Source organism: Archocentrus centrarchus, unplaced genomic scaffold (genome assembly GCF_007364275.1).
Source record: "Archocentrus centrarchus isolate MPI-CPG fArcCen1 unplaced genomic scaffold, fArcCen1 scaffold_58_ctg1, whole genome shotgun sequence".
NCBI classification, from domain to species: Eukaryota; Metazoa; Chordata; class Actinopteri; order Cichliformes; family Cichlidae; genus Archocentrus; species Archocentrus centrarchus.
The window spans coordinates 1,333,085-1,356,566 of NW_022060279.1; the positions used below are offsets into that span (position 1 = coordinate 1,333,085).

Here is a 23,482-nt window from a genome sequence, read left to right on the forward strand (position 1 = left end):
AAGCTTGTACTTACTGCTGTAGAAAATGATGGAGCAACTTAAACCACCTCATTAAAATGTCATATTTTCTGTTGAATAATGTACTGTAGGGTCTTTACCTGCGATATAAAGCACCTCGAGGCGACTGCTGTTGTGATTTGGCGTTACATAAATAAACCTGAATTGAATAATGTTGTCAATGAACCATCAAAACCATCCACTCCACAATGTTTATGCCTGGATTCCATTATTGTAGTCCAGCAGTAGTCTTTCACCAGGCCAGTTTATATATGCAACAGTGGATGTACCAGTTGTTGCCATCATGAAGCTACAGTGTCTGCCCTGTGAATTCTTACCCTGTTGTTTGATGCAGGCTGTATAAACATGGACTGCTTATTGAAAACTATGACATTGTTACTGAGGATCTAATTTTACCAGATGAGGATCCAGTTTGATTCCAAAAGCTTTAACAAAGATGATCTCTCAGCATCTGTGAGTGGGGCTAATTTAAAGGCTGAAAATACAACAAAACGCAGAAATCTGATAGATGTGTGAACATTCAGACCTTTTAAACTGAGCAGTCTTAGTGCAAATCTAAAAAAATTAAAAGATCACTCAAAGGAAAAAGGATGCTGGATATTTAAACGGATATGGACCGGGTAATGTGTTAGGAAAGGAAGGATGTCACATCGTTTGATGGAAATTATCAACTTACAGAGGCTGAATTCAAAGACATCCTGAAATTCAAAGTGAAAAATGTAATTGCAGCAACTCAAAGTGGTGCTCAGTACTTTGTCAATGGTCTCATTTCCTTCCTTCATCCTCCAAGAAATGCCTGCATACCCTCACCACATGAGGCTGGGTATTGTGATGCACAGGGAGGAACACAGAACCCACTGCACCAGCTTTGGGTGTGACATCCATTTATCCTGATACCTGATGGCAGTCAGGGTGCTGTTGCCTGGCCTGTAGAGGTCTGTGTGTCCCTCCATGGATATGCCTCCCAGACCATCACTGACCCTCCAAACCGATCATGCTGAACGATGTTACAGGCAGCATAATGTTCTCCATGACTTCTTCAGACCCTTTCAGGTCTGTCACATGTGCTCAGGGTGAACCTGCTCTCATCTCTGAAAAGCACAGGGCTCCAGTGGAGGACCTGCCAGTTCTGATATTTTATGTTAAATGCCAACCGAGCTTCACAGTGCCAGACATTGAGCACAGGGCCCACTAGACGGTGTCGGGCTCTCAGGTCCACCCTCATGAAGTCTGTTTCTGATTGTTTGCTCAGAGACATTCACACCAGTGGCTGCTGGAGGTCATGTTGTAGCTCTGCAGGGCTCATCCTGTTCCTCCTGCACAGAGGAGCAGATCCTGGTCCTGCTGATGGGTTAAGGACCTTCTCCTGTCCAGCTCTCCTAGAGTAACTGTCTGTCTCATGGAGTCTCCTCCATGCTATGAGACTGTGCTGGGAGACACAGCAAACCTTCTGCCAATGGCACGTATTGATGTGCCATCCTGGAGGAGCTGGACTACCTGTGCAGCCTCTGTAGGGTCCAGGTATGACCTCATGGTACCAGCAGTGACTCGGACCCTAACCAAATGCAGAACTACTGAAAAACAGTCAGGAAAGATGAGGAGGGGAAAATGTGAGTGTCCTCCAGCTGTAAAACATTCCTGTTTGGGGGGCTTGTCTCATTGTTGTCCCTCTAGTGCACCTGTTGGTAATTTCAGGAACACCAAAGCAGCTGAGACTGATGAAGTTGAGACACTGAGCTCTAGACTACCTGGAGTTACCCGGAGGATGATGTAATTCCAGACAGATCAATGACTGATTTTCATTTTTTAAAAAATCAATATTATCTTATTAAAAGGGTTTATAGTTTGAGAAAAACAGTACTTCCTCACCGCAGGATCTCAGGGCCAACAAACATGAGGACGTCCTGGATTAACTTATAGATGCAGGAGATGAAAAAGTAGGGCCCAAAGGTGAAGCACAGTGCCCACAACAGTGAGGGCTCTTTAGTTTTCGTGGGAGGTCGTAGAATCAAGATCTCAGACTCTTCCACTTGGCCCTCTTGGTTCTCACTGTGGGGGACTTTCTTGGGTGAGTACAGCATTTTCTGCTCTGTCCTGTGAACAAAGAGTGAAAATTGTGAATCAATTAAATATTCTATATAAAACAGTTTGCTCAGAGAAGGGTCAGAAATTACTTGTGTGATTTCACTGTGTAATTAGTAAAAATGAAATGCTTTATCACTTTCCTGACCTTTTCACCTTTTGGCACTCTGTGTTCCAGCATTGCACCAACTGTGGGACCACTCTGTGAGAGCGGTCCTCAGGGTTCAAAGACCACAGGTCCTTCTCCTCCAGTGGGCGCCTGTAGCCTGTCACCATCATCCTGGTGGAGACATTAGCATAGGTTGGAGAAGGAGCGATGTGTAATAACACAGAAAATATATAGAAGATCAATCTGCAATTGTGTCTCCAATAAAGTTAGGACACCCTGAAAATCTTTAAAAAAAAAAAAAAAATTTCATTCATCAATTTTATTACACAGAAATGCACAAATACCACCTTCACACAACATTTGGAACAGTGTGTGTGTTACCCGGTGGTCCACCAGAAGGTTATTCTCGAGAGGAAAGATGCTCCAGGCTCAGGGCAGGGATTCTGAGGGCAAACATCTTACAGTTAGACCCAAATGGTTTTTCTGGTGCCAAGGTAAGAACAGCTTAGAAGAACAGAAGATAATAAGTGCATGCTTTTTGAGTTTATGTTATACTCTGTGAATAAACGAGTGACAAGGAAGAAAAATTAAAAGTTGCAGCAAGGGAGAGAGACAGATTTGTGAGGTAGTCTCACCGAGTCTTTAACGCTCTGGGAGAAGAGCGGTGGCTGGTCAGTGAGGCAGGACAGGAACAGAGCAATCAGCAGCAGTGCATAGTATGTATAAAAGGTCGTGTACCTCCATATACACACGGTCAGTGGCTAAAAAAAGACACACACACACAAAACTATGTTTTCAGTTAAATGACCTTCCTGATACCATTTTATTTGTGCAAAAATTTCTATATTGCCTCTTCTGCTGGGAGCTGTACTTGATCTAGAAGAGACGGTTACACACTAGAAGGGCACTCAGTACAGCGCACACCTCCCCTACCTGATACCACCCAGTGCTGGTATAAATCACTAGAACACAAAGACTAGAAATGTATTTTATTGGCTTTGTAAAACTTTGTAAAATATGATCTTACATTTTTAAAAATAGATCCACATGAACAGATACAGTTTGGTTATATTTTATTCAGTTTACGTACGGTGATGGCATCCTCTAAAAGAACTTCACTGAGATATGAATGTTGAAATTTCACCAGTGATGATAAATATGGATTTTTTTTCTCAAAGTTTTGAAAATTTTTGGTGACCTTGACCTTGAAAATGAAATCCTATACTTTTGAAAAATTTCCACAAAGTTTCATCAATTTTGGTTCAAAACGTTTGCAGTTACAGTGCTCACAGACAGACAAGTGAACAGGGGTAACCTTCCTCCACCCACTCTTGGGCAGGTTAATAAAGAGATTATTAACTACTTCCATGAACTGAATTTAGCCCTGCTCACTCAAGACTAACCTGGTCCAAGGCCTGGAAGATCTTCGACCTGAAGGTGACCGTGGCACACAGCAGTGCCAGCAGCCAGTAGATCAGCATTACTCCAGATGACTGAACCCCTTTCATCCGCTCATACTGGATTAACATGATGGCCAGCAGCTGGAGAACAAGCACATCTCAGCGGATTTCAACATTTTTCCACAGACATTAAAGACCATCCACTGAAGTGTTAAAGGAAGAATTGAGTATATACATATACCTGTAAATGTGCAGAATAAAAACAGCTGTATATCCATTTATTTGATAATGTACCCCCTTGTATTAAACTCTTCATTTCATTTTTTTGTGAACAAATAAACTACATTTTCATAAATCATGAATCTTTATTTCCAAGAAATAAAAACTACAACCATGCAAAATAAAGTTATTTGAAAAAGGTAAAACTACCCTAAGGACACATAAAATACAAAACAGTACAACAATAAAATAAATTCAAACCATTTCTGAACTCTCACCATGGTGAGGCCCAGTAAGGTTGGACTGACGAGGTGGACAGGTGCTGGGACGCTGCTGCCATGACTCCTCTCCCAGAAAGAATAAAACACATCTGACCAGCAGATGATCCAAAGCAGAAAGCCAACAGCCTGTGGAAAAAAGAACAGCTTCTGTCTCACTGTAATTTCTACTGGATCTTTACCGTTAACGGCTTTACAACGGAGCTCAGCCCTGCTGATGCACTGATATTTAAATATAGGGTGGATGCAGGAGCCCCACTTCAATCACATTTACATGTACACACACATGTTACTGACATTTTCATGAGTAAGAGTAGCGACAAGTGGAATCATCTAACAACATTTTATCAAGTTCAAAATCTGTTGTTACACCTAAATGAAATTACAAAAACTACATATATGCTCACAAAAATAAAACCAGTGTTTTAATGCAACATTGCGGTTTAGCTATACTTGATTACAGCTGTAATCACTTTTAATGTCTTTAGAAATAATAAAATAAAATAAACAGAATGCAAGGGTTTGCAAATCGCAGAAATCCATATTTGCAATAAAATCCAGGAAACATCAAATATTTTAACAGAGGAAATGTACCATTTAAAAAAATAAGAAGAAAAGATCATTTTGATTTTCATGGTAGCAACATGTCTGAAAAACACTGGACTGGGTAAGAACAGGCTGGAAAAGTAAGCGGTACTGAAAACAAACAGGAACACAGGAACATGCTGCAGCTAACTGCTGGGCAGAGGTTCACCTGTCTGCAACAAGCTTTCCCTCCATTCGTTCTTTTTCTCCCACTTATCTGTGGCCGGGTCAAAGAGGCAGCAGCCTAAGCAGAGAAGTCCAGACCTCTCTCTCCCTATCCACCTTCTCCAGCTCATCCGACGGAACACCAAGGCATTCCCAGGCCAGCTGAGAGATGCAATCTCTCCAGGGTGTCTTGGGTCTAACCCAGGGCCTCCTCCTGGTTAGGACATCTCATCCAGGAGGGGGCCAGGAGGCATCCTAGTCAGACGCCTGAACCACCTCAACTGGCTCCTTTTCGATGTGGAGGACTCTACTCTGTGAAGTCCCTCCCAAATGGCTGAATTTCTCTGAGAAAGAGCCCGGTCACCCTTTGGAGAGAGCTCTTTTCTGCCAGTTGTATCCACGGTTCAGCATCCGCATCGCTACAGATGAAGCTCCAATCCATCTGTTAATCTCCGGTTCCCCTCTCCCCATGAACAAGACCCCAAGATACTTAAATTCCTCACCTCTGACCTGGGGTGGCTGTGGCTCAGGATGTAGAGCATCTACTAATCGGAAGGTTGGTGGTTCGACTCCTGGCCGCTCCAGTCTGCATGCCAAAGCATCCTTGGGCAAGATACTGAACCCAAAGTTGCTCTCCGATGCAACTGTCGGAGTATGAAAAACCCCAATGTACAGACAGTGTCTGTGGCCCTGTCTGTGACATGTGTCTGTTTTACACGTTTTCTGAAATTGGTACTTTTTCTCTGTTTAACCATTCATTTTCAATTGTGAATAAAATGGGTGTTTATGAGATTTGCCAATCACTTCACTCACTGATTTATGTTTTACACAGCATCACATTTTTGGGGACTGAGGCTGTATTATGACTTGAACCTTAAAAACATTTCTCCTGTTTAAGTTTCTGTGATGCTCCAAAGAGAAAAACTATAATCAGAGAACAGATTAACATAGTGATAAAATAACAAAATAGAATTAAAAAAGACAATTAGAAAAGTACTATGATATTGGTGCCATAACTTACAGTTTTTGCTTTGTTGAGGTGACTCATACATATATAGCCTTGGTCATGGCTACGGAGGTAGATGAAGTAAATTGGTGCACATATCCAAAGGTAGAGGCATGGCAGCCACACTAGGACAGTGTTCTGGAAACACTGGGTGAGGTCCGGATCAGAAGTGTACCATGTACGGTTCCAATCCTGGAAAAGGAACAACGTGATGAAATCAAAAATCTTTGACATATTGACTGAGTAACTGACACGACTGACACACTGATTAACAGCACAAATTATTTTACTGTCACGCGTTACTAACCTGGAGTTAGTGATGCAGCGGCCACTCTCTTACCTTTTTGTCTTATTTGCATCAACAGTTTAAATTTGCTGTATTTGACTTTTATGTAGTGCTCAAAAAAGGGAACACTTGATCATCACAGTACAACAAAAAGTCAATTAAACAGGCAAGCATAAGATAACATAACATAACAAGACAGCCCCCCAAAAGGGAATGGCTTACAGGTGGTGGTCACAGACCATTGCCCTCTCCTTAGCCCTCCTGACTTTTGCTTTTTGCTAGCATCAGATGGTACCTACAGCCAATTCAGGTTATGCAGATAGTCCAGCTCCTCCAGGATGGCACATCAGTACGTGCCACTGCAAGGTTTGCTGTGTTGCCCAACACAGTCTCAAGACTGTGGAGGAGACCCCAGGAGATGGGCCAATAAACGAAGAGAGCTGAACAGAAATGTGGAAGGCTTCAACCCAGCAGTCAGCAGCCAGGGAAGTATAAGAGAAGAGCAACTGTCTGTGGCCACAGCAGCAAAAGCATTCGCTTTTTAGAGGTTGTCTTCTTGTTGCTCTCTAATTCACTTTGCATCACTTTCATTCACCAAAGCAATTTAAAGTGGTAACATTGAAGAAGAAGAAGAAACAGCCTTTATTGTCCCACAGAGGGGAAATTTGGGTGTAACAGCAGCCGCAGTTATTATAAATATAAGTAAAGATATAATAATTTACACTATTAAGAAAAGAATATATATAAAATCAACAAACAAGATTAACCTTAATACTACTAATAATAACACTATATACAATGTACATGATATGCCTGTGTGTTGAACCTTAACAGGCCGGACTATTTACATATATTATCCTACATTGTGTAGGTTATTGTGGTTTTTGTTGGGAGCAGTGATGGTTATAAAGTCTTACAGCTGCTGGGAGGAAGGATCTGCGGTAACGCTCCTTTGTGCATTTAGGATGCAGCAGTCTGTCACTGAAGGAGCTCTCCAGCTCAGCAACAGTTTCATGCATGGGATGGGAGACCTTGTCCATCAGTGATGTTATTTTGGTCATTGTTAAATGGATTCACGACAGTTTATGCTCATTTATAGTTTATGCTTATAGGTTGATGCACCTGAAGTTTACCTGAGTTTATATTATACTGTAATGATTAAGAGATCCCTTAATTTGTTTTGTAAGAAACGTTAAGAAAAAGATCTCCATTATCTATTTAGCTGATCCATTTAGTGTGGATGAAGAATGAAATGATGCATTAAACGCTCCCCTCTAAGAGCATACACAGAGCCTGAAGCAGAAGGTTTTAGTTATCAGAGAAAGCTGATAAGCAGTGTTATGATACCATTATGGCTGCAGCTTTAGAATTGGTCAAGTGAGCTGATGTTTAAAAAAAAAAAAAACCTGGCTATACTGAACTCGCCTTGTAGTATACTCCTCAGGCACTGAGAGGGAATGGTAACAAAATAAAAAACAATAAAATCACAAGAACTTGTTTCATGTACAGTCCTGTACAAACAAAAAGTAAGAGAATCTAACACAAGTACCAGGTTCTTAGGCAGTCTTGTCTCTTGTTGGAGTCTCTATAATTGCTGGAACAGTGATTTGCAGAGGTATCCAACTAAATCGAGCAGAACTTCATTTAAGTGTGCTAGTGAATGAGTCAGTATGTGTCTCTGAGCCTTTAAAGGAGCATAATCAGCATTCTCAGAACTGAGCTCTGTCCCGTGCCTTGATGCATTGTTTCCTGCTGCAGTAAACACACAATAGTGTTCATGTTAAAACATTAATGGTAATAATTATAATAGTTCAGTGTCCATCCCAACAGCCCCAGGTCAGTGGCTCAGAGTTTGACTGGCCCCATGTACATTTTTACTGGCCTATGGAGAGAAAAAATACACTTTTATGTTAATGTTTTCAAATATTAATATTTTATACGAATCTATATCTACAGGCAGCATGGTGGCATGGTGGTTAGCACTGCTGCCTCATAGCAAGAAGGTCCTAGGTTCAGATCCACCTTGTACGGAGTTTGCACGTTCTCCCCGTGGGGTTAGGTTAACTGGTCACTCTAAATTGCCCATAGGTGTGAATGTGGGTGTGGATGTTGTCTGTCTCTCTGTGTTGGCCCTGCTACAGGCTGGCGACCTGTACAGGTGTACCCCGCCTCTCACCCCATGACAGCTGCATAAAAAATAAAATAAAGAAAGAGGGAACTGAACAGGAAGAGGACAAAAGAAGAAGAAGCAGGCCTAAAAAGAAAAAAACTGTCTATACAGCAGATGAATAGTATTTGAAGGTCAGTCTATCTACTGTTCACCAAAGCCTCACCAGAACTGGTCTCAGTAGGTGGCTTCAAGAAGCCAATCTTAATGAGGGGGAAGAGGGTCAAAAGCTGACGTATGCCAGATTACACAAGAATTGGACAAAAGAAAAATAAACAGGTCAATGACAACAACTCTTATGGAGAGGTGAATCCAGATTACTGCCTCAAACTGCCAGTGTGTACAGAAGTTGTCAAGATCATGTACAACAGTGTTGTGGTTCTCATGGTTTCAGGCTGCATTTCAGCCAGTGGTGGAGGGCATCTTGTTAATACTGATAGAATTATCAGTACAGAAAATCACGATCCACCATGCAATACCTCCTGAAAAGCCTCTGAATGGCAACAGCTTAGTTTTTCAGCATGAGCCACAAAAACACTGCCAATCCAACAAAAGCACACGTGTACAGAAAAACACAATGGACCGGCCTCCTCCTCAGCGTTACAGTAAAACAGGGCAACAGGAAGCCAACACACAAACAAGACTATTTAAACAAAAAGTCTGCCTAAGAGAGTTCAAGCTGTGCTCAGAATAAAGGTGCTCATACCAAATACTGACTTTCAAGCTTAGAGCAGTGCACCGCCTTATACAGGGCATTTCCATGTGTGTATGTTGGCACTTTTCTATACATTTCTGCACCCGTTTAATGAAGAAAACACAGTGTGACAAACCGTTCAGGCATTTTATGTGTTATGAGTGACTCCATCAATGAACTATGAATTCCTTGGAGTTCAGATGACTCAACAGAGAAACTACAGAATACACTTTGATGGTTATGGATGATCATCAGATGATGTGGAGCAGCTCTAAGAACTGTCTCAGCCAGGACCTGCAGCTCACTGTGGCTCACTGAAGTCTATTAGCATGCGCCGGGTACATATGCTACGACAACTGCAAGACTTTAAAGAACACGGAGAACATGGTGCCCGTGAAAAGGAACTCACCCAGAACGGGTCGGAACTGTCCAAACTGCAGAACTTATCAAACCCCATTCGCCGCAAAGCATGAGAAGAACAAGTCCACTTCCTGGAGGGTTTTTGGAGCTTAGCTTGTTTTGTAATTGCTGTAAAGCCAAAGCGGAAGGTTTGGTTTCTTCTTCTTCTTCCTCCGCCTCCGTCATTCAGAAATTCGGTATATGCTGCCATCTACAGCCTATGTGCTGTCACAGCTGAATAAGATTTCTGACACGTCCATCTCAAATATCAGTGAATGAATGAATGAATAAACGGGATAGAGAAAACAGAAAAGTCCCAGGCTACCGCTCATTTCTTTGCAGGAAAATAGGAAATAGTGGCAGCGATTTACTGGAATGCACAAACAAATGGAAATAACAGCGATAAAGCAGAAACAAATTTTGTACAGTTAAGCTTCAAAATCAATATCTGGTGTCACCACCTTTCTTCTTCAATATGTCTAAACTCTCTCAAGAGTTTCTGTAATTTCTTTAAGGAGTCTTCAGGAAGAGTTCTCAGAGCTTTTCAGAGCACGTTTGGATGTTGGCTGCCTTTTGCTCTGTCACCATGATCCCACACTGCTTCCATAATGTCAGGGCTCTGAGGGAAGGACTGTATAAGTTCCAGTCCATTTACCACCTTGACACATGATGATGACACCTTGAATCCAAAATTTCATATTTCATCACTCCATAAGGTATGTTGTCTCTGATTTTCAGTCCAGTTCTTGTGTACTTTGGCATACTTCAGCCTTTTCTCTCCTTTCCTTTCTTTAAGAATGACTTCTTGACAGCCACCCTTCCAGACCATTTCTGATGAGTCTTTGGTAAACAATAGATGGATCAACTGAGCTGCAGATGCATCTCTCAGGTCCTGTGTCAGGGCTCTGCTCCATTTTTTTCCTATTTCTTGACTTTGACACAGTACCTTCAGATACTGTTCATCTCTGCTTGGCTGGTTTCCTCATTTTTTAAGGACAAACTGCACAGCATACTGAGACATGCCAAGTTTTTTGCTAATATTTCTTTGGGAATCACCTTGTTGGTGCTAAAGAAATGGGATCAAATGAGATGTTTTTGTAAAAGCCTACAAGTAACAAAGTGTGTAAAGATCCAGTTAAAAATGGGCTGAGGTTCAATTCAATTCAGTTTCCTTGTTGTAGCATTTGTGTTGTACCTCATCGGTCTCTAGCTGCACTAGCAGTTGCTTCTTGCAGATATTGAACTACTGGTTGTTTCGATGTGAGTCTGGATGTTGGGAGTCAAAGTTTCCATAGGTCCCACATCCTCTTCATGTATTCTCATCTTGTGTCCACTTGTCCTTGTTCCAGTAGCCCACTTATCATCAGTTTGGTTCCTCAACACCTGACACAGACCTTGTTAATCTGGGTGATGTCCAAGCCATGTCACCATGGTTTGGACATCACAGTGAGACAGCCTCCTCAAGCCTCAATATCTCAGTGTAGATTTAATGCTTTTTACCTGTTGATTATATTGTAGTTGCTTGTTGGGTGTTTAGGGTTCTGACGTTTCATTACTTAGGTATTTAATAATATATATAAGCAGTATTACTATAGTTAATTAATGGAAGTATATTTTAATTGACCCTTGTACTCAAAAACCAGTATCAGACATTTGTTTTACCCAGCGATAGCCTCATGACATGATTAAATAACAACTCTCTCCATGTCTATCAATCCATAACATATTTAAATACTTGAACATATTCTGACAGTATTCATGAGCTGCAGTCTTCCCACTACTGGCATGATAGTGACTAGCATGCAGGAGAGTATTTTGTTTGGATATTTTTAATGACTGAGTTTTATAACGGCTACTCTTCAAATGCTATGGATTCACATGTGAAACCTTCATTTACCGCTCTTTTTATATCATCATATTTATATGAAACCTCCTTAGTTAAAAGCCAAAAAGGCCAAGTGACATCATAAAGCTGTAAAGCAGTCATCACACTTATGATGCACACTCATGATCCTTATTTATAATTATGGACGTATAGACTGTCAAAACAAACCTGTTACCTGACATCATCCAATTTGTTGGATGTACCAAAAATGTAATCTGCAGGAAACATTTCATCATTAAATACAGTATTCCATAAATTCATTAGTGTAGTATGAATTTAAAATTCAATAACTCAATCAGTGAAAATGTCCCCTTTTTTATTTAAATAATTCATTATGATTTCAGTTTTCACACTTGTCAGATAGCAACAGTACACAAACATACGAAGTTATTATTTTAAATATTTCTCTGAAGTTATCGCTGAGCAAATGTGTCTTTTAAGAAAAAAATACAAATAACAACCATAACCAGAAGTGAAAGTATGGTATATTTGTTTGGCCACATGGTGGCAACATATTGTTGAATTTAGTTAGCATCATCATCATCATCTTCATCAAAGACGTCAGCTACAGTCCTGTGGATGAAAAAATGGAGACGTTAAATGCTGTAGTTCATGACTGCTTGAGCATGTTTGAGGTCACTGTGAGCAGCACTCACTTGTAGATTGATCCAGTCACTTCATCGATGAAGCCTCCTGGAGAACAAAAACGAAGCGCTAGTGAGCTGGAGGCGACCAATCACAACATCAAAATCTCTGATCAAATAGAAAACCGCTACCTTGTGGTGCTGCAACAGTTTGAGTGAAACAAAAAGATTTCTCTTGGGATTACAAATACAGCACATTAGATCATAATCATAAAGCCTGGTTTGATCTAATATGCTGGTCAACAACAAGCTTGTCTGCCTAGCTGTTAGCTTTATTGTAGTTGAAGGGATCCTGTTCTTCAGTGACTATGAATAAAGTCCCAAGCTGTAAGCTCCTTGTAATATAAGAGAGGTGACCAGTTAATGTGAAATGAAGGAACTTTTCTTTTTTCTAATGTCATTCTGCTTTTTTTCTCACTGCGGTGACTGAATTTACTTACCAGGTTTGCACACAGTTTGGCAAACAGGACACACATGGCAGAAACTGCACATCTATGAACAAAAAGAAACAGATTCAAGTTTTATGAATCTATAGATGGGTGGCATTTTAAAAGAAAGAAAAAAGAAACCCAACACCCAAATTCAAAAGGTTTATGCCAGATTTTCAGTGGAAACTATCAACTCTGCTTGCCTTTCAGTAAAATTCACCACACTCAGCTGGCCTTATGGCCCCCTGAAAGGATAAGTGGAAGAAGAAGGATGAATGGTGTACTGGGCTCACACACAGCCTATGGACTGCTTTATAGACTATGGTCTGCATGTTGTAGCTGCTAACTGCTGTAGCTGTTCATTGGTCTGCAGGTTACTCTTGTTTGAGGTGTTGTTGGTCTTTAAGTCAGCTTCAGAGAAGACAGAAGTGATAAACTATAAGAGCTGAACTGAAGCATTTTATCTTTGATGGATTTTTTGTTTCTTGTGCGTGTCACAGTGGGCGATTTCCCTGTTTACTGTTTTGGCCCACTTTTCAACCAGTCCACATTTGATCTATGAACACAGTCATCTATGCTGAGCTACTGTATGTGCTGCTGACCTTTCTGGAGGACTGAACACGAGCATATCTGTGTAGGATGCGATCCCTCTGTGAAGTTTCTGTGCAGGCAAATATCTACTCAAAAGTACAACACACAGTACTGTAAATACCACGAAACAAGTGGACTAAACATCTATAGTGACAGCACTGGGGGAATATTGTGTCTTTGAATTGACTTTTGGTATTAACACAAATGGAGTTTTGCACTAAAACCTAAAACTTCACATTTCCACTCAGATTGTGTCAGCACAAGACAACAGCAGGAAGTACTGTTGCCAAGGAGGTTATGTTTTTGGTAGCATGCGGTGTGCATCTGTGTGTGTGTGTGTGTGTGTGTGTGTGTGTGTGTGTGTGTGTGTGTGTGTGTGTTTCAGGTGCATGACAGTCAAACAGCCAGATTCCAATCCTCTGCCATCTTTCCTGTCATTAATATCAGGCTTCAAATCCACCACACTGCCAGATTGTTGGCTCATCTTATAATTTAGTCTTGCTCAGCACATTCTTCATAACCTTCTTGTTAAGCCCTTTTGTTAGTTCTCTTTTCTTTTTTTTCTCTGATTTTATCTGGCCTGCCACCAAACCGCACCTGTTCTGGGTCTACCATGCACTCCCTGTTTTTTGGACTCCTTGGTCTGTTTCCTGTTTCTAGTTTCCTGGGTATCCCTGTCTCAGCTAACCTGTATCAGCTTCAGCCCCACTTGTTGCGTGCTCCAGACCTTATCCCAAACTCTGTGCCTCATAGTCTTGGGTGTCTCATGGCCTTAAGAATTCAGTACCTTATTATCACCATCCATTATTAGTTCCATCCATCCATCCATCCATCCATCCATCCATCCATCCATCCATCCATCCATCCATCCATCCATCCATCCATCCATCCATCCATCCACCTCCACTTATCCCGTTTACTAGTAAATTAACCACTGTTATAAAAAAAAAAATCCCTACATTTCTGTGCTCTGCAGCACAGTTCTTAGCTCCTGGGTTCTTTATTATTGTATTATATTACCACAGTTTGTGTTCATATTTATTGTGTGTTGAAGGAAGAATGATTCTGATATATGCATGTGAAAAGCACTGTTGATTGAGAGACCACTGAGAGGAGCACTGACTGACACATGTGTACTTTCTCACCTTGCAGTCATCACAGTGTTCTGACTTGTCTCCCTCTGCACAGGGACATTTATCACAGCTGTCACAGTGCTGGAAGAAAGCACATTCATTTAAGGACAAGTCTGCAGACATTGCCTCCACCTCAGTAAGCAAAGACCCCCCCCTCCCCAAACACACTTTAATGTTTACATATTTAATTCCAATAACTGTACATTATGATATTTGTGTTAGAATTTTTCTGACATAATTTTGTCAGAAACTTTACCTTTAATGATTACACCTAATTTAATTACATACGTACCTCACAGAATTCACACAGTGAACACAAAGAGCCCTCATGATAAGCATCATCGTCATCATCGTCGTCATCTGCACAAAATATTTATCATAAATATATGACTTTCAAACTAAAATAACAACAATATCTCTGATAGTGGTTACCCTAATGTAACCCTAACAAAAGCAATGGTGCCAGTGAATGATGAAAAGAATTCATAATATTGTGATCTGATTGAGGATCGTTGTTATCTTTCAGCGTTAAAAATGATTGCTAACAAGCAAAGAAGACACCTCATTGAGAGTAATAGTGCCAATAGACTCAGTATAGTTTGAAGACATTAACTGGTTTAATTGACACTGGTTCCCGAGTATTATTCTAGAATAGGTTAGTACCTGTGGCTGTGTGCTAGGTGCTCTGCATAGAACGGGCACAGAGTGAAAGAAAAGACTGCCAGGATGCTCACAGCTTCTTCTTTTTTTTAGTCCTGGTGCTCCTTGGTGCATTATGTTCTGCATTCATCGATCACTAAAAAGATCGGCCTCAAAAGTGTCATAAAAACAATCTGAGCTCAGAAACACACTTTTAGTGTCTTCTGCATTTGTATTACAATGAATTTACAGTATATCTTTGCAACTTCATTTAGGACTTTTTTAAAACTTAGTTCTGTGTTGTGGAATGAATTATGAGTTTAAGTTCATCTTCAGACTAAACTAAACATCTTCAGACTAAACTAAACTCACTATGACTAAAAGAGCTCATCAGATCTGTAGTAACTGTATACTAGCATACTGTAATACTGTATACTAATTTTAAAATACTCAAAATCAAAATGTTATTTGAGTAAAACTACAGAAGTGCTAACAAGCATTTATGCAAACAAATGGTACCTGTCCATGTTATTTTATTGCATAGTGCAATAATAATGCAATATTATCTTTTTACATACTGCTGCATAAGCTATGGCATAATAACAGTGAAGTCAAGTAGATAGTCAAGCTGTTAGAAACATGTGCTGATGGGGATTAACTATCAATCTGTGGCAGCCATAGCTGAGGTGGTAGTAGGCTTTCCACTAATCCCAGAGTTGGGGGGTTGGTCCACTGTACCTCCTGTACACGTGCTCGGGTATAAAAGCTGCAGCAGCAACTTTCTGTTTATCCAGAAAATGCATTTACTTGTAATTAAGTATATTATTAGACATCAAAAGGGAGAAATACTAGTACTGAAGTACAAGTACTTCATAACTATACTTAATCAGAGGATATAAATAGATGTAGTTCACTACAAAATATGCTCTACAAGTGATTTTTTGACATAACATCATATTTGTTATCACCAAAAAATGTTTCACGCAAATGTTCAAAAATGTGTTGACCTTTCTTTTTAATGAACATTTTAGCAGTTGTGTTACATTTGTGTTCAGCTGCTTCAAAACACCCCCACCCAAATGCTTCGATAAGCATGTCAAACACATTTCATATAGAAAATAGACTGTGGTCAGAACAGATACTCACTTGGACACTCAGGTGTCTAATGTCTGTAGCTCTGGTCCTCATACAGGTAAAACATTTGTACAGATCTTTGATAAAAGTAATCGTGCTCTTCAAACAGTTTTACAGGTCTAACACAAATTCACTGCCATCGTTAACAGATTTGCATACGGGCAGTCTACCACACCTGGATTTATTTAATCAATGAAAGTAGGGTTCAAGATAAATCAACAGTGTTGATTGTTACAATTTCACCGTTCATAGTAACACAAAACACAAATTTGCCAAATGAGAATGCAGACAACCCATTCATCTCTTGACAGTTTGATAATTGACAGAGCTTTAATTCCTCTATAGAAAGAGATGTTTCTCTCTTTTCCCAAACACTCGAATCCTAAAGGTCTGAAAAGTCATCAGCAAACCAGTTACATTTCATAACGAATAAAGTTTTATACATGTCTTAGATTTTTACATGGGCCTCTAGTATTTGCATTTAGTTCAGTGCCAAATAAGCATTGGATGGTAAGGAGAAAAATTAATGAAACAAATATAAAATTTCAATGTAAGCTACTGAAATGCACATCACAATTCCCCTTTTTAATTCTAACAATTCAGAACATGAGAATTTGACAAAAGAAAATGAGGTAAGTTTATTACATTGTTCATAGATACATTTAAAGTTATTCTATGTGTTTGGCAATTTTTACAATTGCACACACCAGAGTTGATAAATACATTCAGTGCATTACAACAGTGAGTGGCATAAATGCCCCACAGAGAAAGAAAGATACTGAGAGATATTGAAAAAGAGAGAAACTTTAAGTCTGTTGGTAATTAAAGCTTTTAAATGAATGAATTTAGGTAGTGGCCCTCCTGCACCTCCCCTCGCGCTTTATTCTCCTTCTGTCTGTTTCTGTAGCCCCCTATTCCCCAGTCTACTCCCAATATCACTGTCTCTCTTTCTTTCTCTGTAGGTTCACATAAAGACACAAATGCAGATTAATCTGATCCAGAACAAATTAAAAAGGAAAATCCTAGTGGAGAAACCATTCTGGAGGAACCATTCTTTCAAATGAAACACAAATCAAAAATCTCAGACTAGTGACCCCAGTGACTGATTACCAAGACAGGCTTGGCGTATATGAATTGTTTCTTTTCTTTCTCTCTCTCAAATCAATGCTTCTGCAGTCCCCAAGTTCATATCTAGCATACTGTACGAAGGACTTCGGACAGTTGGACTTCAGGTGGGCCAGTTCAATTTCCCCAGAGTGCTCATAACTCTAGTTAAGCAGGGAAAAGAACACAGTGTCAGAGACAGCAAGGGAAATGGACAGCTGGAAAGGGGTGGAGGAGGCACTTTTATTACCAATGAGCTCTGAGACAGTAAATTAGAATGGATAAAGAGATGATGAGGTTGTAAGAATGTTTACAAGGGGAGTGGCTAACATTTTTCTTAGCTCCTCCCATTTTACACACTGTCCTGCAATGAACCTGCAGACATTTGACCCTTAAAGCATACAACTACTAACCATCACTAACACTTGTATTTTAGATCTGCCTGAACTGGTGACTACTTGGCTTTTTGTTTCCAATCTTTGTTCTGGTAATTTGAATAGTCAATCAGCCAAAATTAGACTGTTAAAGACAATCGAGTCATAACAGGTGATGCTTAGGCAGATAAGGGTTTGTCCAAAGGTCAAATGGCTGCATAGATTCTGAAACTGGAAAAGTCAAAGGGATATCGGAACAACATATCCCAAAACGTTCATTAAAGTAACTGACCTTCATGATCATCATCGTCGTCGTCGTCATCATCGTCATCATCATCATCATCATCGTCGTCATCATCATCGTCATCATCGTCATCATCGTCATCATCGTCGTCGTCATCATCGTCGTCATCATCATCGTCATCATCGTCGTCGTCATCATCGTCGTCGTCATCATCATCATCGTCGTCATCGTCATCATCGTCGTCATCATCGTCGTCATCATCATCATCGTCGTCATCATCGTCATCGTCATCGTCATCGTCATCGTCGTCGTCGTCATCGTCATCATCATCATCATCATCGTCGTCATCATCATCATCGTCGTCGTCATCGTCGTCATCGTCGTCATCGTCATCATCATCGTCATCATCATCGTCATCATCGTCATCATCGTCGTCGTCATCGTCATCGTCGTCGTCGTCATCATCATCATCATCATCATCATCATCATCAGCCATCAGACCCTGCTCAGAAGGGAATGGCAGATCCTGTGCCTTGGCAGTAGGTGCCAGTGGGGTGTGGAAAGAGCAGAGCAGCGCCAAAAGCAGTGCAAGAATCAAACTTCTCAATGATGCCATGGTTACAGTCAAGAAAGGGTCAACTAATGAGGAATTAACCTAGAATAACTGCAGGAGTCCACCACTGCAGCTTTTTGCCCCCACAAAAGCTAATAAATTCAGACCCACTCCCACGTACACACTCTCAGATAGACTGTTGCAGTAGAGAATGGACACCAGTAATGGCATTCAATGGACAAGGTCCAGTTCAGAGAAGATATTCCAAGCTGATATCCAAATACTTGTTCCCAAATTGTGACAAAAACAATCCTTAGAAAAACAGATGTCCTACTATTGAATCTGGGATCACAATAAGACAGGGTGTCTTTTAGTCCGATGCAGCACTTGCGTGAACAGTTAAGACTGCAGTAAGAAGTTAAGAGGAGAGTCGTCAGTAAGTGGTCAGTGCTGAAGACACATTGAGAACTAATGTGCAAGCGACAGAAAAAGAGTGAGACTGACCTATGGAGAAAGCTGAGAGGGTAAGGGTGGGGGGCAGTCAAGCTGACTGACAGGGGCAAATGCTGGGGGGTAGGCCTGCACCATCCATAAGTTAAGTTAATGGTGAAGAGAGGAATGACTGCAGGGGTATAAGGAACAAGTGGAACATACTTGTTTTTCCATCATGATCGAATGTTCGAGTTTAACTTTAGTACAAATGTTAAATTTATCATACAGCCACTGTATGATTATGGTAGTAGAGTCAGTGTTTTTGTCTGTACACTGTGCACCAGATTAAGGGATCTCAGAAAGTACAGATCTGCAACTTTTAGTGCTCTCTAACTTTCCTCTGAAGTATCTGAAGCCAAACTTTCCCTCAGGCCAACCCTCTGAATCAGTTAAAACAAAACAAAACAAAATACATATTTATGGCATATACACATTCATAATGGATTCATAATGGGGAGACAATGGCAAAAAAACAGCAGCATTTAAGGGTGTAAATCACAAACATTACTACATTGGGAGACTGATTGAAGGATCTGACATGAAAGCTGAAAATGCCAAAGTTCATGTGTACCCATAACCTTAATAAAGTAACAGTAACTGTTCGAAATGGACACAGAGTGAAGACCAAAATATAAAGGAGGACAGTGTTTCATTTCTAGTTCGTCCTCAAAGAAATTGGATGAAGTGGGATAATATAAAAGGGGATTGTTTACAGCATACTGAATCCTTAATGCACTGCCACTGGACATTGCCATACAACATTAGTGGTGTTCTGTACAACAGACCAAATAGAATTTAATTCCTAGAGCAAATGGCCTAACGTTTCCCACAACCTAATGGGATGATTGCCATAAGCATATTCTTGGTGTAGTGTAGATAAATCCATTTGACTTTAATGACCCCAGGCCCTTACACTACCCCCACGTGAAACATTTTTAGCTCTGAAAATAGCTAAATCATCACTTTGTTGTGTAACACTATCATATTGTGAGGTGTAAAGAACATTCAATTGTGTAGGTTCTGGAAGAAATATTATATACTAATTATTCTTACAATTGTTATTGAGAGTTAGTGTCAAAGCATGTCTTTTGTAAATTATGTGTTATACCTCCAATATGTTCATCATGGTGATTAAGCCAGACCACATACACAACTGACACTAATCTCTAGCTGATCAACTTGTCTGTCTCTCCCCCTACATGCTGTCCCCAAAATAGATGGATTTTTGCAGGGAGGAGCTGACAACCACTCTATTTAAAACCTCACACTGTCAGAGTCAGTGTAATGTGAGCCTTCTTGGCTCTGTCTGTGGGACCAACACAGTATCCCACATCCTCTCTCAATTCTCACCTCTACAGGCACGGAGAAAGAGGTTGGTGACAGGAACCTCTGAAACACCTCGAGCTAAACTTTAAAACTTGACCACAGTGAATAACGACACTTACTATAGGTTTTTTTTTTTTTGCCTACTTTTCTGATGGCAGTGACATAGGAAACAATTGGATGTTTGGGTAGATGTACACAAACACACACACGCGTGTGTGTGTGTGTGTCATAAAAGGATGGATGGATGATCCATATTGAAATTAAAACGTTACTTTGAACAAGCAAAAGTCATTGTTTGTAATAATCTTGTAATTGTAATGTTAGTCATAACAGGTATGACATTAGCTGAGTAAAGAGCAAAAATGACCTAGATGTCCCAGCCCTGCGCATTTAACAAAGAGGAGAATTAATCGTTGTATTATTAGCATTCACAACATCACTTGTGTCAGTCACTGTTAACAACTTTTATAGCATATAATCTACAGTAAACAGCAGGAGTTTGAGAATAAGTTCCCAATTATGTTCTGAATGCTGATTAGCTTGTTGCAGTGAGAAACAGCTGAGCTTGAAAGAGCTAAGGACAGAATGAGAGAGGAGACCAGACTAAAATGAGGAGTGCAAAGTGGCTGAAAGTGGAGATGAGCTCAGACATACCAAAGACATTTCTTCTCTCTTAGTTTGGACTATGGTTCTGCCTGCAGCGAACCACTTGACCCATTTAGCAAACTCCCTCTATCATTAATTTTCTGTTTTCCATATTTTAATTAAGAAAAGCCAACCAGTTATAAGTTGGAAAACAGCTAAATGTCTTTCTTATACTTCTTCTGTGGTTTCGGGCAGGGGCTGGTAGACAACACAAATGGTCTTGGTAAAAAGAAAAAATACTTTAAAAACATGGGTTTTATTTGGGGTATTGGACAGGTTGCAGTGAATTAAAGAGATGACAGCTAGTGCACTTCATCTGCCCATTCATAACCTAGATATGACATTCCCCAGCTGGATTGATTTCCTCCATGAATCCAGTCCAGTGCCAAATTCATCCCAAGCTCTTTCCATGTAAGGGCTGTCTAAAGGGGGAAATCACTTTCTGTGATACAGTTACTTAAGGGGAGTGGTGCATGTGTCTGTGTGTATGAGAGAGAGTTAAAATATTAAATTAAAGATCTGCTGTAGACCTGATTTAAAAAAAATCTCCTTTCACTTTTGTGAGCTGGCTCAGGTTTACACAAATAGATACTGACTTGAGGACCTATATGCTCAGCTTCGAGAACTCAGCAAGAAATCAGCTCTTGGGTTTTTCCACCTCCTCTGCTTTAGCTTTAAGAAGTGCACTTGCTGACTTGGGACAGATTTTGATATTATTGATAGTACCAATGTCATTAGTGATTCACTTATAGGTGAAATTCTTGTAAATTATTTTACTGATTCCTGATCAATAGAAGGAAATAGGAAAATAATGAGATTTTTGGAAGCAACTCAGCTGGTTGATAATATGTGTGTGTCTGAAAAACTGTGACCAATTTACCATCAACATCTACTCCACTTGGTCCTTCAGTCCCTTGCACTCCTTCTTATTGCTCTCAGCTGGGATTGCCACATCGGTCACAACTGCAGTATTTTGCTCCTTGTCACTATGTCTGTTTTTTGCCAACAGATGTTTGTTTGTCTGAAATTTGAAGTCCAACAGGACCTCAGCCCTGTTGCTCTCAACCAACATCAGCAGTGTCTCCCAGTGAGAATTGGGGGCTTCTAATCCATATGTGGCACAGATGATTCTGTACATTATCACAGCCACTTGGTTTTGTCAGCATGTTGTGTCCCAGCTTGGATCTTACACCCTGCTGACAGTCTCCTTTCAGCACAGCACAATACAGTGCACAGCCAGCAACTTTTGGTCCTGTTGGCTGTTGTGTTGCCTGTTGTGTTTTGTGCCTCTTCTTGTGCTGTCATGATCAGAGCCTCTGTGCTGTCCTTTAGAACAGCCTTTTCTAGCCACTAGTAGGATTTTTTAATTAATTAATTTAATGTCGATCTCATCTGTATATACAGTAAACTGATGCTGAAACAACTCGTAGCTCAGTGTTCCAACATATGAAAGAAGCAACTGCTATCGCAACTAGAGATTGACGAGGTACAACACAAATGCTACAGCAAGGGGGAGCCAGGACAGTAGGTCGGGGGGAGATTTCATCATCCCCACACTCCAAGACTGGGTACCCAATAATAATAACTACTACACTGAATACCAGAGCAGCTGACCTGAATGATAAGATTATGGCTTAATTTGTGAAGTACCCTCTTAAAGCCTACTAGAAGATGCAAATGCAGCACTACAGACAGTCCCTACTTTGACTATCACCAAAACCAGTGAGCTGATCTGGCAGCAGTGATCCTTGAGATGCTTGGCTATGAGATGAACGGCCACAAGGAGCAGTACCCTCCATGGAAAAGATGGCTAGAGGCTAAGATCAAGGCAGCATGGAGGGAAGTTATCCAGCTATGAGAGCTGCAGAAAGGTGTGATGAAGACGGGTTGCCTAAGAAGAAGCTGTCCATACCTGAGGCCTTAGAGAGTGCCAAGCAAAGAATCACAGCCTTGACTAACTGCCTGAAGAGGTATACCAGAGAGAAAGAAGCCAGGAGAATAAACCAGATGTTTACCACTGAACCAGCCAAGGTGTACTCTCAGTGGCAAGGGACGAATATAAGAACCGCAAGGCTGGAGATGGAGCAATACTGGAAAAGTCTATGGGAGAAAGATGCGTCACAAAACACCAGTGGCTAGTGGATCTAAGAGCAGACCACAGCAACCTCCCTGAACAGGCTCCAGTAACCATCACAGTGGTAGACATCCAAGAAAGAGTCTCACATACGACGAGCTGGACAGCACCAGGTCCTGATATGAGACACACCTACTGGCTAAAGAAGCTAACTGCACTCCATGAGAACCAGCTGCTAGAGGCTAAGACACACTCAGAATGGCTGACTGCAGGCCAGACGGTCCTGATCCCCAAGGATCCCCAGAAGGGACCAGTCCCATCCAACTGCCAGCTAATATCCTGTCTCAGTACAACATGGAAACTCCTGTCAGGCATCATAGCAGCTAAGATGAGCAGGCATGTAGCACAACATATGAGAGGGTCCAGAAAGGAATTGGCACAGACACCAGGGGAGCAAAATACCAACTACTGGTAGATAGAGCAGTCACTCAAGACTGTAACACTAGACTGACCAACCAGTGCACTGCCTGGATTGACTACAAGAATTCGATTTCACACACATTGATCCTGAAATGCCTAGAACTATACAAGATCAACAAGACCCTCAGAGCCTTCATCAAGAACTCTATGGCAATGTGGAGAACAACACTAGAGGCCAACTTCAAGTCAGTTGCATAAGTCACCATCAACTGCGGGATCTACCAAGGAGATGCTCTGTCCCCACTACTGTTCTACATAGGCCTGAATCCCCTCAGACAGATTGTCAAAAAGACTGGCTGCGGATACCGAGCTACGAAATGGAGCAACC

At 40.8% G+C, this 23,482-nt stretch overlaps 2 protein-coding genes across 2 annotated transcripts in view; both read right to left on the reverse strand.

Moving 5' to 3' along the window:
- abcc1 (ATP binding cassette subfamily C member 1 (ABCC1 blood group)) overlaps nt 1-9,551 on the reverse strand; it is a 40,414-nt gene extending 30,863 nt beyond the window's left edge. Inside the window, exons 1-8 of the mRNA XM_030725536.1 lie at nt 9,419-9,551; nt 5,878-6,054; nt 4,107-4,235; nt 3,613-3,750; nt 2,845-2,970; nt 2,591-2,652; nt 2,249-2,380; nt 1,888-2,112 (exon numbers count right to left, since the gene is read on the reverse strand). Of these exons, the coding sequence (XP_030581396.1) occupies nt 1,888-2,112; nt 2,249-2,380; nt 2,591-2,652; nt 2,845-2,970; nt 3,613-3,750; nt 4,107-4,235; nt 5,878-6,054; nt 9,419-9,466 (1,037 nt within the window). The 5' untranslated portion in view covers nt 9,467-9,551. The remainder of the gene's footprint in view (nt 1-1,887; nt 2,113-2,248; nt 2,381-2,590; nt 2,653-2,844; nt 2,971-3,612; nt 3,751-4,106; nt 4,236-5,877; nt 6,055-9,418) is intronic.
- Nucleotides 9,552-11,758: 2,207 nt separating this feature from the next.
- On the reverse strand, nt 11,759-18,611 carry LOC115777634 (acidic repeat-containing protein-like). Its single transcript, XM_030725563.1, has 6 exons — nt 17,633-18,611; nt 14,382-14,449; nt 14,102-14,170; nt 12,378-12,429; nt 11,950-11,986; nt 11,759-11,866 (listed from the first exon to the last, which is right to left on the reverse strand). Exons 1-6 carry the CDS (start codon nt 18,198-18,200, stop codon nt 11,818-11,820), a joined length of 843 nt encoding a protein of 280 aa, XP_030581423.1. The 5' UTR covers nt 18,201-18,611; the 3' UTR covers nt 11,759-11,817.
- Nucleotides 18,612-23,482: the final 4,871 nt, after the last annotated feature.